This window comes from Drosophila arizonae, chromosome 2 (genome assembly GCF_054131065.1).
Source record: "Drosophila arizonae isolate 15081-1271.41 chromosome 2, UAZ_ARI_1.0, whole genome shotgun sequence".
Classification (NCBI taxonomy): domain Eukaryota; kingdom Metazoa; phylum Arthropoda; class Insecta; order Diptera; family Drosophilidae; genus Drosophila; species Drosophila arizonae.
In genome coordinates, this window is record NC_142922.1 from 11,083,136 (window position 1) to 11,096,787 (window position 13,652).

Here is a 13,652-nt window from a genome sequence, read left to right on the forward strand (position 1 = left end):
CAGAAGCAGCATTCGCAAAGCAGAGCAGAGCAGAGCAGAGCAAACAAGCAGCCGCAACCACATTGCAGCATCCGCCGTCGCATCCGTCTGGCGGGCAATGCAAAAGCACTTTATTTAAGTGAGTCCCACATGAATAGCCCTTAGCTGGTGGCTGCTGGCTGCTGAGCGGGCAGAAGGGCGGAAGGGTTGACGGGTGGAAGGGCGGGTGGTCGGAGTTTGTATTTGTAACACTTCTTGCATTTTTCTTTTTTTATTTATTTATTCACTGTCTTTATAAAGCATGCATATGCACAGCCAACGCTTTGGCGACTGCCGTAGCCGCAGCTGCGCCCCACCTATTCTTATCTATATGCCTGATACACTGAAAGAAAGAAAAGTGTCACTATGAAAAAAAAAAAATATTATTTTACTTATAAATAAATATTCTTTTTGAATATAAATATGCAAAATAAATAAAAACAAGTAAGAAGACTCTAGTCGAGACTGCTCGACTAGGAGATACCCTGAACCCTCTAAGCTGATATTCTAATCATTCTGCACTTCTTTTATGCACACATACATACAGATGCATCCACACGCACGCATAAGCCTGCGCTCTGCTAACTGCGCAGTAAGCAGCGACTGCGCTTGGGCTGCGCTGCAGCGCGCTGCAGTGTGGGCAATATTATGAGAATTTATTTGTCGAATAATTTCTTTTGTAAACATATGATCTTAATGAAACTTTCAGAGTGTAATCATATGGTTAAAATGTGTGTACATTCCAAAGCACAAGTCTCTAGTACTTGAAATGCGTTTTTTACAAATTGGGGGAGAAGGGTGCGTGGTATCCAAAATCTGTAAATTACAAAATCTTTGTATCGATTAAATTTATATACAACGCAAATTTGAAGACTCCAGGTCTAAAAATGTTGAAATTAGGCCAAAAAAACAAAATCAATTTTTCGATTATTCTCGATAAAAAAGTTATCGGACGATTTATCGAAAAAATAAAACAAACTCGTACTGTGTATGGTACACACGAGTATGCATGCCAAATTTCAGCTCTCTAGCTCTTATAACTTCTGAGATCGACGCACTCATACGGACGGACGGACGGACGGACGGACGGACGGACAGACGGACAGGGCTATATCGACTCAGCTCGTCACGCTGATCAAGAATATATATACTTTGTGGGGTCTGCCACGCCTCCTTCTCCCCGTTACATACTTTTTCACAAAACCATTATACCCTGATTTCCCATTTTCAATGGGTTCAGGGTATAAAAATTCTGTGATCGATAATAAGTTCATTTTATTTAAAAAAAACTTCGAGTTTCGATTTTTCACTCATATTTATTGTGGAACTTTAGCGTTTTTAACGACTTTAACGACTTTTTCTTCAAATGTAGTTTAATGTGTGTACATGCACTCACACACACGACGACATCAAGTGCCTTTGGCAGCAGCTGTTCGGCAGGTCTGTGGCTTTGGCTGGGCTGTGGTAGCCTGCGCTGCGCTTGCCTCATTATGTTGAGTTGGCTGTTTGTCTTGCAGATGGCTTAATATGCGCTTTAAAGCCCTTTGGCCAGCTTTGCCATTTAATATGAGAGACTTATGCTGCGCGTTTCGTATTCGAATCCTTTTAGGTGCAAATGCTAAATCGCTCAGGCAATGTTTGCGCATTTTCAAATTTATTTTATGCAGCATTATACATAAGCTGTCTGCGCCTACCGCTCAGTTAGTTGGCCAGCAGGTCTTGGCCACGTGACCGACGTGAAGACAGTTTGTGCAATTTATGGCCAGTGCGCCATAAAATGAAATTGTAATGAAAATGAAAATAACTTACCTTTTAGTAATTTGAAAATTTTAATTAAATGCAATGCCTGGCAGCTGCCAAGCTAGACAATCCGACAATCTCAGCGATGGGTGAAAGGACAGCAGCAAAACAGAAGCGCCCATTCACCTCCTCGCCGGCTGCTGGGCGCCATGTGCGACTGCATCAACGCACATTTGCATTCGGTCAAGGCCTGTGTAGATGTCCTACGCACGGCAGGCGGCGCAGAGTCCAGTTCAGTCAAACATGGCAATAATGGGACTCACACACATGCACATAGACTCACACACACACACACACACACACACACACAGATGCCTGAACTAGCTGTTATTAAATGCAAGTGCAGCAATCGTCCATGCCTTTGCCCCTTGCCCCCTGCCCCTGCCCCCTGTCCCTTGCCACTTGCGGCGGTTGGCTGTCAAGCTGCGTTAGCTGTGGCTAACTGTATGTAGCACTTTATGTGTATATATATTTGTGTGCGCATGTATGTGTGTGAGCTGTGTTTGTATGCCTTATATGTATGTGTGTGTGTATTGCGTGTGTATCCTGTCGGCATTACAAGTACATTTCGAACAAGTGTGCTGCGTGTACTACTAACCTTAGCATTTTCGGGTTTTGAATTTGCTTAAATTGCCTTGTTGCTGCTTTTGTTGTTGTTGTTGTTTTAATTGTTGGTGCTACTAGTGGCAGCCCTTTATATCTCCATGCCATTAAGTGATTATTTGCATAGGCTTACAGCCAGCAGCTTTAACTAATTGATATCGATTTTGGTCAACAGTCGTGAGTGTGCACTGCCCACAATAGTTGTCATGAGTGAGTGTGATTATTAAATCGATTTTGAATTCTCGTTCGCAGTCGAGAACTTATCAATTCTGCATGTGGCTAAAGTGCACTTTAGCTCAACTCAGAAAACAAACTTCCGCCTTTGTCGCAGCTGTACGACATCTCTTTTCATACCTAATTAGATGGTTTTCTTCTGAGTGCTCGACCCATAAGCCGCTCAACACGGCTTTAAGTACACATTAAAGCCATCAACAAGACGAGAAGCAGCTAATTAGCAGACTGCTGGGCCGTCTGTAGCTAAATGGCGCAACTGACTATATATTTTAATCAGCTACACGGGAGTTTAATAGGTCACAATTACACCGCGAGAAATTCCGGCGATCAACTTTGCTGAGCTGCAGCTCAGCTTGAGGATTTGCTATCTCAATTTAATCGCGTATACGCAATGTTGCGCCCTGAAAATGCAACTGCTTTTAAGTTCTTTTCTGGGGTCATTGGGCGCTGTCAAAGCGCCAGAGCGAGCGAGAGAGTGCACAAATATTGCCCTATTGACATGACTTTAAGGAAACTTGGCAACATTCCTAAAATTGACAAAGTTTCTCCGGCAGCAGGTAAACATTGCCACATCATGCCACGCATGTCTAATATTGCGCCATTCAACGTGTAGTGGCATTTCAGTCTTTTCGTCTCCTCGCCTTGCCGTCTCATGCCAGTGTGTGTGCCTTGCATCAACGGCATCTTGTGGTTGAGCTGAGCAGCTGAAATTGCCAGCCATTTTGTGGTGTGCTGCCTAAATACAACTGATTGCCTAACTAAGGTGCATTCGGCTCTGGTCTGCAGCTGTTTTTGCTGTTGCTAACTGGGTTTGTTTACTGCAACCGCTGGCTTGTGGTTGGCCCGTAGTGCATTTGATTGATTTGGTTAGTCTCATTTGCTAATGCAAATATTGGCAGAGTCGCTCTGTGGGTGAGTGGTTGAGTGGTTGAGTGGTTGAGCGGTTTAGCGGTGCCATTGGCTCTGCCTCTCCCACTTGGTTCGTTGGTTTCGCTGTGGGTTTCAATTTGAAAACGTAGTTTTAATGAAATTGCCATGACTGTGATTCTGTTTATCCTTACACACCGTTTATTTAATTAATTTGCTGTTAGTATTTGCATATTGTTTTGTTTTGTATACATGCATACCATACATACACACATCGGAATATATGTATGTATACACATATGAATATTTATATATTAATATTTACCTAAGATACCAATACAATTTCATTGTTGATTATCTAATTTAATTCAATACATTTTATAGTTATATCATAATTAAGATAAATTAAATAACGGCAGCTTACATTAAAAATAATGCAACCTGCCCCGTTGTCAGTAAATTATCAGTGGCAATAAAAAATGTAACTGGAAATTCTGATGATGGCCAGGTGAAATCAGTGTAGCTGCTCCTCAACTCAATTGCAGAACAATTTCCATATTTTTTGAACAGTTCAATTTATCACATCAAATATATATATTGAGAGTGTGTTGTGTGAGTGTGTTCTTACAGGCTAGCAGACATTTAACGAGCATATATGAATACTTCCGAAGATCTGTGATAACTCTTGTGGGCTTACAGTCAGTTTTACATACATTTAGAGTTTGTAAAGTCTTTGTTTTGCATTAGCGAGAATTACGCGTGTGGGCTTACGATCTAGAGTTTAGTTTACACACTGAATGAACAACAATTAGAGTTGAGTTTTGAGCTGTCGAGTTGCTCGGCTAAGTAAATGCATTTAAATGCTTTTCATTTTCATTTGTTTTCTTTTTCTTTTTCGTTTGGTTTGTGTCGGTGTCGATATTTTGGATTATTTGTGGTATGTTGTTGTATTTTTTGTATTTCTAGTTATCTGTGTATGTTCTGGCCAAGTTAGCTCTTGCTTAAACGTGTTTAAACGTGTATCGCGTACTCTTGGCGCTCCTGCTCCTTTTTCTCGTGATACCTAGGGGTCGCAGGCTGGTTAGTTTTTGCGATTCAAGGTTCAAGTTCAAGGTTGGTAGACGCTACAGGCATGCAACAAACTACAGTCAAGCACTGGGAGCACCGTATCTCTACACATTGCGCTTACCTTGCCAACAGTGAGGTCAACTCCTCGCGGTCCAATTTCGCCAGCTGCGCTTCGCTGGTGTTCTCCATTACGCGCTGCACCTCCAAGTCCAGGGCGCGCTGCTCCCGCTCGCACTCGGCCTGGTCGCCGAACTCGCGGGCATCGTGAAAGGCGGCCGGCGGCCGAAAGCCGCTGGACAGATCGCCGCCAGTCATCGCGGCTATGGAGGCGGCCAACGAGGCGGCTGTCTCAACCTCACTGCCAGCGCTGCAATTAGGGGCAATGGAAGGAGCATGACGAAGGAGCATATAGTTCGTGTTGTTCGAATGAATTACAAATCGTAATGGAAATGAATTTGTTGTGTTCTTTAAATTTCTGTGTGTGTCTAGATTGATCTCTTTTTGGTGGGGTGTTCGATTCGGATTGGTGAGGGCTTAGGTACCTGAACTACCTGTTGTTACTACCAGGGCACTTTCGTCGCTCCAATGTCTGGTTGCCGGACTGCACGCCATGCTTCCGGCTCCGCTGTCCTCCCCCACTGCGCTTCTCCAGCGCCAGTCCGATGTGCCGCGGCGTATTGTGCCGTCGCTCCAGTGCCGGCGAGCCCTGGTCATTGTTCGACTCGGTGCTGGAGTCCGGCCGGAACATATCTGCAAAGTAACAGGCATTGGCTGCGAATGCATGACCCGATTCCCGTGCGGCATACGCACCTACAACGGCGCGTCCGTCGCTGCTGCGCGACGACTTGCAAGGAACTCGATAGGTGGGCATGTTGGAGAACTCGGTGCTGGGGCTGATGCTGGTGTCTGACTCGGACTCGGCCACCACGCCGGCATTGCCGGTCTTGGCACTGCGTGCACCACTCGACTTCTTCGAATGACCGGACTGCGAGCCGGCGACCATGGTCATCGACTTGCTCAACGTGGACTCATCTGGGAATGACAGCCTCAACCTCAGCCTCAAGTTAAATTACACATATAGACAGATATAGCATACCATCGGTGTTGTAGTAGCGCTGCTTGTGCCAGCTGGACTTGCCCTTGACATGCCCGAAGCCTGAAGTGGGCAGCAGCGGATATGCTGTAGCATTAAGACTCTCGCCCTCCGGGTGCCCAAACGTCTTGAACTGCATGGTGTAGTCGTGCGGCGTCTGCACAGCCAGCCCGCGTGTGGGCGTCTTTGCCGGGGCGCCAGTACGTCCGCCATTCACGCTGAATGTGGCGTACGGCGAAATCTCGTACATTTCTAAGTAAGTCACGAAGCAAGCGAACGAAATAGGAAGGAAGCCGTTTAATTGCTGCCTGCAGCTAGACACGTGACACACGCCACTCACCCGAATCGTTGCTCTTGTCCACCGTCTTGACCGGCGAGGCGCTGTACACCTGCTGGTTGCGCCGGTTCTCGTGCTCCTCCTTGTAGTCCCCGGGCAGCGCCCGAGACTCATATCCCTCGGTCATGGGACCGCAAAGGGTGCGACGATGTTTGATGGTCAGCCCGCTGCAAGAGATTAAAACCTCGTCTCAGCAATTAGATGTCTAATTAACTAAAGCACTGCTCGAAATTGGAATTCGCTCTTAGGAAGTTGCTGAAATTGATAAATTGGATTTATCATTTGAGCATCCAGCAAATATTGTTAATTTTCCAGTATTCCATTTAAAAAATCAAAAGGGAAGGTAAATTAAAAAATAAAACGCTTTTCATTTGATATATCGCTGCACATTCACCTGACGCATAACCTGCACCCCGGTTAATTAAAGCTTAATTACGGTTCGAAAGCAATTACGTTTCTTCCATTACGGTGCTCCCCTGAATTCCCCTGAATACCCCAATTCAATTTTAATCCCCCCCATCTCTATTCGCCCCGGCGCTTACATCGTCATGATGGACAGTGTAATTATGACAACGACAATGAACGTTGCCAACCAATCACCGCTGGTCGGATTTGTCACATTTATCAGATTGTTCATCAAATCGATTTCTGTGGGAAACACCGATGGCGGCGGTATGGTGCTGCCGTCGAGGTTCGTGGTGCTGAAATGATAATGCTCCGTCGTTTTAGCCGCATCGTTGGTGGCGGAGATGCGCAGCTGGTACCATTTGGCGGGTAGAAAGTCGCAGAATATTAAATTTTCACGGTTCTCCTCAGCGTTCGAGATATCCGATGTGACAACTGTCCAGCGTACGTCACCTGAGGGATGAAAAACAAGAATGAAGCAAGTCACAAAAAGGGAAGAGCGCGCCGTCGGACATTGTCGCGGAATTCACGCCCCTAGTGGCCCTAGACATATTTTCCGTTCACGTTCACAACGAACACGGTTATACATGAAAATATACTCTACACTATATTAGGGTAGAAAAATAATTTAATGTATTTATTTTAACTGCACATCTGAGTAGTTTTAGAAAATTAAACAAGTTCTGGATGAGGTCTCATCCGAATAATAATTTTGTATTATCCTTTTGACTTAAATGACAAAAAAAAAAAAAAAAAAAAATATTTCAAATATTTCAGAAAATTAATATAATATGACTGAAGTTAAATATAATTCATTTAATCGTCTAAAATATGACTTTACTCGCATAATGGTATATTCTAATGTAAGATCTATTTAGTTTTAAAAGCAGAAACAAAATTAAAATAAGTCACAAACCTATTATATCCTTCTCACTTTATCTATGAGTATAAAGAGCTGACAATCTAAATCTCAGAGAATTAAAGATATATACTCGGAATAAATTATATTTGTAATCTCTTCAACTCTTATGGATGAATTATGTTACAAAACTAATATACCCTGTCACTCTTTCAGCATCAGCATAAAATAGGAAAACACGTCCGTTTTTTTTTTTTTTTCGACTATAAGGAAATTATACTTCATACGCCATGTTGCACTTGGCTTCCCCATTGGCAGTAAAAATAGTATAAATATTTATAAATAAATATGCATGTTCATTGCGCAGTTAATTGAAAACGTAAATAATTGCATTAATTTAATTTCATAAAAAATGAATATTGATAATTATTGTGGGCGGAACTCGAATGCTCTCGACCGGCTATCAGCTGGATTGCATGCACTGAAATATTCATCGGAGGCTTTGCATTTTTTCTCCCAGATAATACTGTTTGCTCTTGGCTTTAGCGGATTGAAGGACCTTAACGTCAAAATCTGCTAATAATAATGAGCGGGCCTCGCATTTAAAATCATTCACTGCGCTCGGGCAGAATGAATGAATGAATATTCATTATACATACCGAGTGGTCGATGCTCGATGGAGAAGTGATGAATGGTGCAGCCGCCATTGTGCCACGATGACAGCTTCAAATTCACACAGGTTGCATTTGTGGCAATTAGTTCATTGCCATTGGGCGCCTGCGAGGCTGTGCATGGAATGTAAATGAAAATGGAAATGAATGCATGTGGGAAATATTCAGCAGTGAGTGGTGATTGTGGTCAACTGAAATGTGAATGCGACCGCAGCCAGTGGAGGCAGCTCGGCTCGACTGGGCCAAATGCAAATGCAAGTGCAAATGCAAATGCATCATCGGCTGGGGCTGCGCACTCACCTTTTCCCTTGGTCCAGACGTTAATTTCCTCGCTGGCCGGGCCATTGCCCACCAAATTGTGAGCCGACATTTTTATAATGTACTGATTTCCGCACTTCAGTCCCGTCATTGTGTAAGCGTTGTTCTCCGGCAGCAGCTCCGTTTGGGTCCAGCTATCGCCGGCGGTGTGATATGAGAGTGTGTAGCCCTGCAGCGGGGCGCCGCCGTCGTCGGGTGCATCCCAGCTGACACGTATGCTGTCAGCGGAAGCATACTGCACGATGATTTGTGGTGCGCCGGGCGGCCTCATGGCAATCACCTGATATTGGATTTCGTCACTGCCAAAGAGATTGTTTGCCGTGCATGTATAATTTCCGGACAGGCTGCCTTCCACTCCTGTTAGCAGCGCGGGCAACGCGAAAAGCGGATCAAAAGATGTAAATGCAAATAGTCCGCATCACGGCTCTACTTACGGTGTATCCTCAGATTGCCCTCATTGGTCACCTCGTAGAAGGGGCTGAATGTGACGGGGCGATCACGGGTTAGCCAGCGCGCTCGCGGCGTCGGGTTGCCCACAGCGAGGCACTCCAGCACCAGCCTGGTGCCAATGGCCTTGCGCACCACCTGCCCAAATGAGGCGATGCGTGCAGGCGCTACATCAGGTGCACAACAAAACAGAATTAAAACCATTGCCAAACAGTATACAGTGTACAGCATACAACATACAGTGTACAGTGCATAGTGTACAGTTCACAGTTAGGTGCACGGAATTTAAATATTGACAACGCTGTTGCGGTCATTTTGTGCAAGCCAACATGGGGCCATGTATGAAATTTTAATTAAAACGAAAATCACACAATCGCCTTTGATGGCATCATTTGAGCCGTGTAAAAACTGTTATGGAGCGCCATAAAGCACTGCCACGCCTACCTCGTGTATTGGTCGCCTGCGCCACAACAGATGTGGGCTCGCCCTCACCCACGGATGTGGACGCCGATACCCAGAACTCGTACATTTGATTCTCGGCCAGGCTGCGTGCCTCGAATGTCACCGGATAGCCGTTCTCATCAACGCGCACCATATGAGCTGATCGAGAGCCAAGGAAAAAAAAAACGAAAACGAGAAACGGGAAACGGGAAGAAGAGCAAAACGAGAAAAATGCAAACAGATTCAATGCAATGTGTTAGCCACGCCCATTTCGGATACTCACTCTTGGTCTGGCCCTTGCGACCGGCCTCGCGCGCATATACCGTGTAATGCGATATGATGCCGTTGCGATTCTTCGGCGGCAGCCATGAAATTAAAATCGAATCAGCCGTCAAGGCAGCCGCTTTAATGGCCGCCGGAGCATCGGGCACATCGTCATCCGTTTGGCAAAATAACGGCTGACTGGCCATTCCATCGCCGGTGGCCGTATAGGCCAGCGCCCGTATCGAATAGTTGGTGGCCTTGAGCAGCGTATGCAGATACGTTTCCAGGTTCGAAGTGCGCTTTATCTCCAGCTTGGCGGGGAAGTCGACTGTGAAATTGAATTGATAAGCCATATTGTTACTGTTATGTCGCAATAAAACGAGCCAAACTTTACTTTTGAGATTAACTTTGGCTGGAAACACGAAAAATAAATTTAATTGAAAACAAGTAAGAGTGCTCTTGTCGAATTATTCTGACTAAGAGATACCCAGCACCAGATTTTAATCATTCTGCGCCCCTCTGTATTTATAATACTCTCGCATGAGCGCATGTTATGAGGGATTTCCTGTTAAATTAAATTTTCTACTATAAAACTGATAGAGCATGATACTGAGATTTACTAGATGTATATTTCATAAATCCCAGACTTACGTAGTATTTTAAATATAGTTTTTGAACAATTAGCAGTTCTCCAATATGAGAATTCTAGAGATCTGCCTCACTCCCAATATGCGTCAAATTGAATGAATTCGAATGGAATTTCATTGAGTGAGTGCGAGAGCATAGAATGAATATGATTACGTATTTTTTCTCACAGCCATTCAGTGAATTGAATGAAAATAAAGCATAAAGCGAAATGAAAAATTTCATAAAGGCGAAAATACTCGCAAACATAAGAAGTGGAAGAAGAGAAGAAGGGGAAGCCGAAGCGAAGTGGGGTAATTGTTTTCCCTTATGCACAAAAAAAAAAATAAAAAATTTATATATATATAAATCAAGTTCAAGGTCGGTTTGCCCTGCATTCTCTCTCTCTTTCAATTCGGCTTGCTCTCTCTTGAATATTGTGCGGCCTAATCTTATGTGTACGAATTACCACTTGGAGCTTGTGGAGTGTTCATCAAAGACTTCATATAGCTAGATAGATCAACATTGGGAGTAAACTTTAAAGTGTTCGATATTTGTCCTTTGGCTTGCGACTATTGTACATAATTATAAGTATAAGTATATGTATGGGTATGTACAAATATTGCATGTGTTCTTTATTCTTGGAATTATAGAGATCTACATCTATCTATCTAGGAAATGCTGCCTTGTAACTTGTGCACTGACTTCAACATCTTCGACTTCGAGTTCAATTTCACTCAAAAAATTCTGAGCATTGCTAATTTCAACGTATAATATATATACTTGATACTTCTAATATATATACTTGATGAAAGGCGATATACGATTTCACAAAACCATATATAATCTGAAATTCCATTTTGAATGGGTTCAGGCTATAGAAAGTCTGCACTTTGTTGAATTCATTCGACACTTGAGAAGAATAACATAAGTGGAGTCTATAGCCTAAGACGACTTCCTTCCAGCTTCGTTCGTTGTTTTAAACGAAATTTATGCTGAGCCAAGGAACTTTTATGGCATCGCCGACATCACAGAAACATTTTCGCATTACACATGATGAAGTTACGAAAGCCTCGTTTAAGGCGCATCTTGTAATAAACTTTATACACTGACAAAGGGGAAGTCACTGGCGGGCTAATCGATTTAAGTAGATGAAAAGTGTAGCTGCTTGGGCCGTGTAAATAGTATCGATTGCCAAGTGCGTACATTGATTTGATAAGCGGTGCCAATATCCACAACTCGCCGGCTCATCAATGTGCTGACGCACAGCCCGGCGCCAAAACCAATAAAGCAAGCAGCTAACTTGCCGTTGCTTATTCGCAGCTCTTGCAGGCTCTGGCTCCAGTTGCTCGGTTTTCCATCTCCTTCTGCTGCTTGCCCCTTTGGCGACTACACAATCATATCGATTGCTGTTTACACAGCGCTCGTCGCTCGCAATATCAACAAAATCAGCGCCATAAAGTGCCAACTGGCAACCACAAAATCTAGATGCGCTGGCCGGGGCAGCCAATACTCACTCTGATGCACTATGGGGCGATATAAAATTTTATAGCCTTGTATAATGCCGCCATGGAATTGCAGTGGCGGCTCCATCCATGATATCTTCAGGCTCTGCGAGGATAGCGAAGAGCAGTTCACGTTTTGCGGCGCGGCCTCAGGTACTGCAAGTAGTCAAATCGATGGGAAATTAAATTTTATGATTTTCCATTGGAAATTAAAAAGTCTGTTCAGCTTAGTAAGAACTTGACGAAAATGTATTTTCTTTCTCTATATTTCTAAAATCTATTTTCTATTTCAATTTAATATTTTCCCTTTTCAAAGCCGTTAAGTGGTTAAGGAACTGCAATCTGTGTGGAATGACAGTCTACATGACACTTACCGCCCTCGGCTGTGGTGCCAAAGATGGGCGCACTCCAGGGGCCGGATCCGAAGCTGTTGAGAGCCCGCACAGTGACTGCATAGCGCGTGTACTTGCGCAGGCCACGCAGCGTGGCCTTGGTGGTTGCCCAACCACTGACAATGACCGACTTGAGCGAGCTGTTCACCACGCTGATGTAGTTAATGTTTTGCTTTTCTTCCGAGCAGTTCACGGTGTAGCCAATCAGCTCGCCGTTCCACGACTCCCGTGGCGGTATCTGCAATGGATGATTTATGTGCGCATATTATTTATTTATATTTAATTTTTTAATATTTATTTATTTTTTAATTTGATTTATTTATTTATAATTTTTATTTAATATTTTATTATATATTTATTACTTTGTTTAAAAAATATATATTTAATATTTTTTTTAAATATTTTTATTTATTCAATTTTTATTTTTGGTTTGTTTATTTATTACATAAATTATAATATGTGTCATATAATTTTTATTTATTTTATTTTTAATTTATTACTTGTTTATTTTCCTAGGAGATTGAGAAGACTATTGTCTACTTAAGAAGGAACGGAAAAATTTTTCAATCATATTAATAAATAGCTGGGTACATTTTATTTGAATATATTATTGGGAATATTATGGAACTATGTTATGATAGATAGCGAAAAAGGAAACTGAATAATTAACAACGAAGAATCTTAGATGTAATTATCATAAACGCTATAAAAAAAATATGAGAAAATAAAATTTTAAAATAGAAAGGAAAATATTAGTAAAATCAGCAAAAATAGGCAGCGGTAAAAATATATATGTATATGAGCGCATTGGAAAATCACCAAATAATGTGAAGGATTTCACGGATCATTAAATGTATGCTCCTGCAAAGTGAATGGTACACCCACCTGCCAGGTAATAATCAGCTCACTCTCGCCGCCCGTTTGCACCTGCACATTTGATGGGGCCTCTGTGGGCGCTTCCTCCTGCGTTTTGAGCACAATGGCCTCCGTAAAGGCGCTGCGCTCAATCTCATTAATGGCCTGCATGCGGATGAGAAATGTCGTCGCCGGAGACAGGCCAGCCACAATGGCATTCTCGCGCAGATCGCTGTCATAGCTGAGAAGGGAAGGGAGAAATTCGCAGGGTCTTTCAGAGATTCATAAGCAGACGCAATCAGCACACACGCACACACCTGCGACTAATGCTCGTCGATGGCAGAGTGACATTGATGACATTAACGCCATTCCAATCGCCGCCGGCGGCGCCGAGCGCCGAGTGCGACTGCAGATATTTGAGCGCCTGATACTGAACGAGGTAGCTGAGCACGGGAGAGTTGCCGTCGAAGGGCCGCCGCCAGCTGAGCTTGACGGTGCGCGAGCCGACCTCGAAGACCTCTAGATTGGTGGGGGTGTCGGGTCGCTCCTGCACGGCTAGAAAGACAATTTGCTCGGCACGGCCATAGGGATTCTCGGCGATGCAGCGATATACACCGGAGTCATGGCGATCCGAGTGGGCAATGGTTAGCTGTGAGTCGACGCCCTTTTCCGTTTTCATTTCCGCAATGCTAAAGCGAAAGTTATTCATATCGATGCGGCCATTGTTGTGGGTCCAGGCAATGCTGATGGGCTCGTCGCCCTTCGCATGGCAATCCAAAGTAACCGGATCATTGCGACGTGAGCTGACATTACGGGCGGGCTGCTCGAAGCGCGCCGGCTCTGCACGACGT

General features: G+C 43.8%; 1 protein-coding gene across 5 annotated transcripts in view; it reads right to left on the minus strand.

The window, feature by feature from the left end:
• Positions 1 to 3,685: 3,685 nt before the first annotated feature.
• The window catches only part of Dscam3 (Down syndrome cell adhesion molecule 3), a 36,137-nt gene continuing 26,170 nt past the window's right edge, over positions 3,686 to 13,652 (minus strand). For 3 of the 5 annotated variants that reach the window (XM_089465470.1, XM_089465459.1, XM_089465456.1), the window contains 16 exons: positions 13,119 to 13,641; positions 12,832 to 13,042; positions 11,929 to 12,184; positions 11,567 to 11,710; positions 9,445 to 9,753; positions 9,165 to 9,320; positions 8,708 to 8,887; positions 8,256 to 8,630; positions 7,944 to 8,069; positions 6,563 to 6,878; positions 6,024 to 6,187; positions 5,687 to 5,935; positions 5,401 to 5,622; positions 5,142 to 5,340; positions 4,712 to 4,957; positions 3,686 to 4,585 (listed from right to left, as the gene is read on the minus strand). In XM_089465470.1, coding sequence (XP_089321596.1) covers positions 4,534 to 4,585; positions 4,712 to 4,957; positions 5,142 to 5,340; positions 5,401 to 5,622; positions 5,687 to 5,935; positions 6,024 to 6,187; positions 6,563 to 6,878; positions 7,944 to 8,069; positions 8,256 to 8,630; positions 8,708 to 8,887; positions 9,165 to 9,320; positions 9,445 to 9,753; positions 11,567 to 11,710; positions 11,929 to 12,184; positions 12,832 to 13,042; positions 13,119 to 13,641 — 3,728 coding nt within the window. In that variant the 3' untranslated portion in view covers positions 3,686 to 4,533. Of the gene's footprint in view, positions 4,647 to 4,707; positions 4,958 to 5,141; positions 5,341 to 5,400; positions 5,623 to 5,686; positions 5,936 to 6,023; positions 6,188 to 6,562; positions 6,879 to 7,943; positions 8,070 to 8,255; positions 8,631 to 8,707; positions 8,888 to 9,164; positions 9,321 to 9,444; positions 9,754 to 11,566; positions 11,711 to 11,928; positions 12,185 to 12,831; positions 13,043 to 13,118; positions 13,642 to 13,652 lie in introns of those variants that run through there. The other 2 variants (XM_089465477.1, XM_089465482.1) reach the window with 2 other exon arrangements.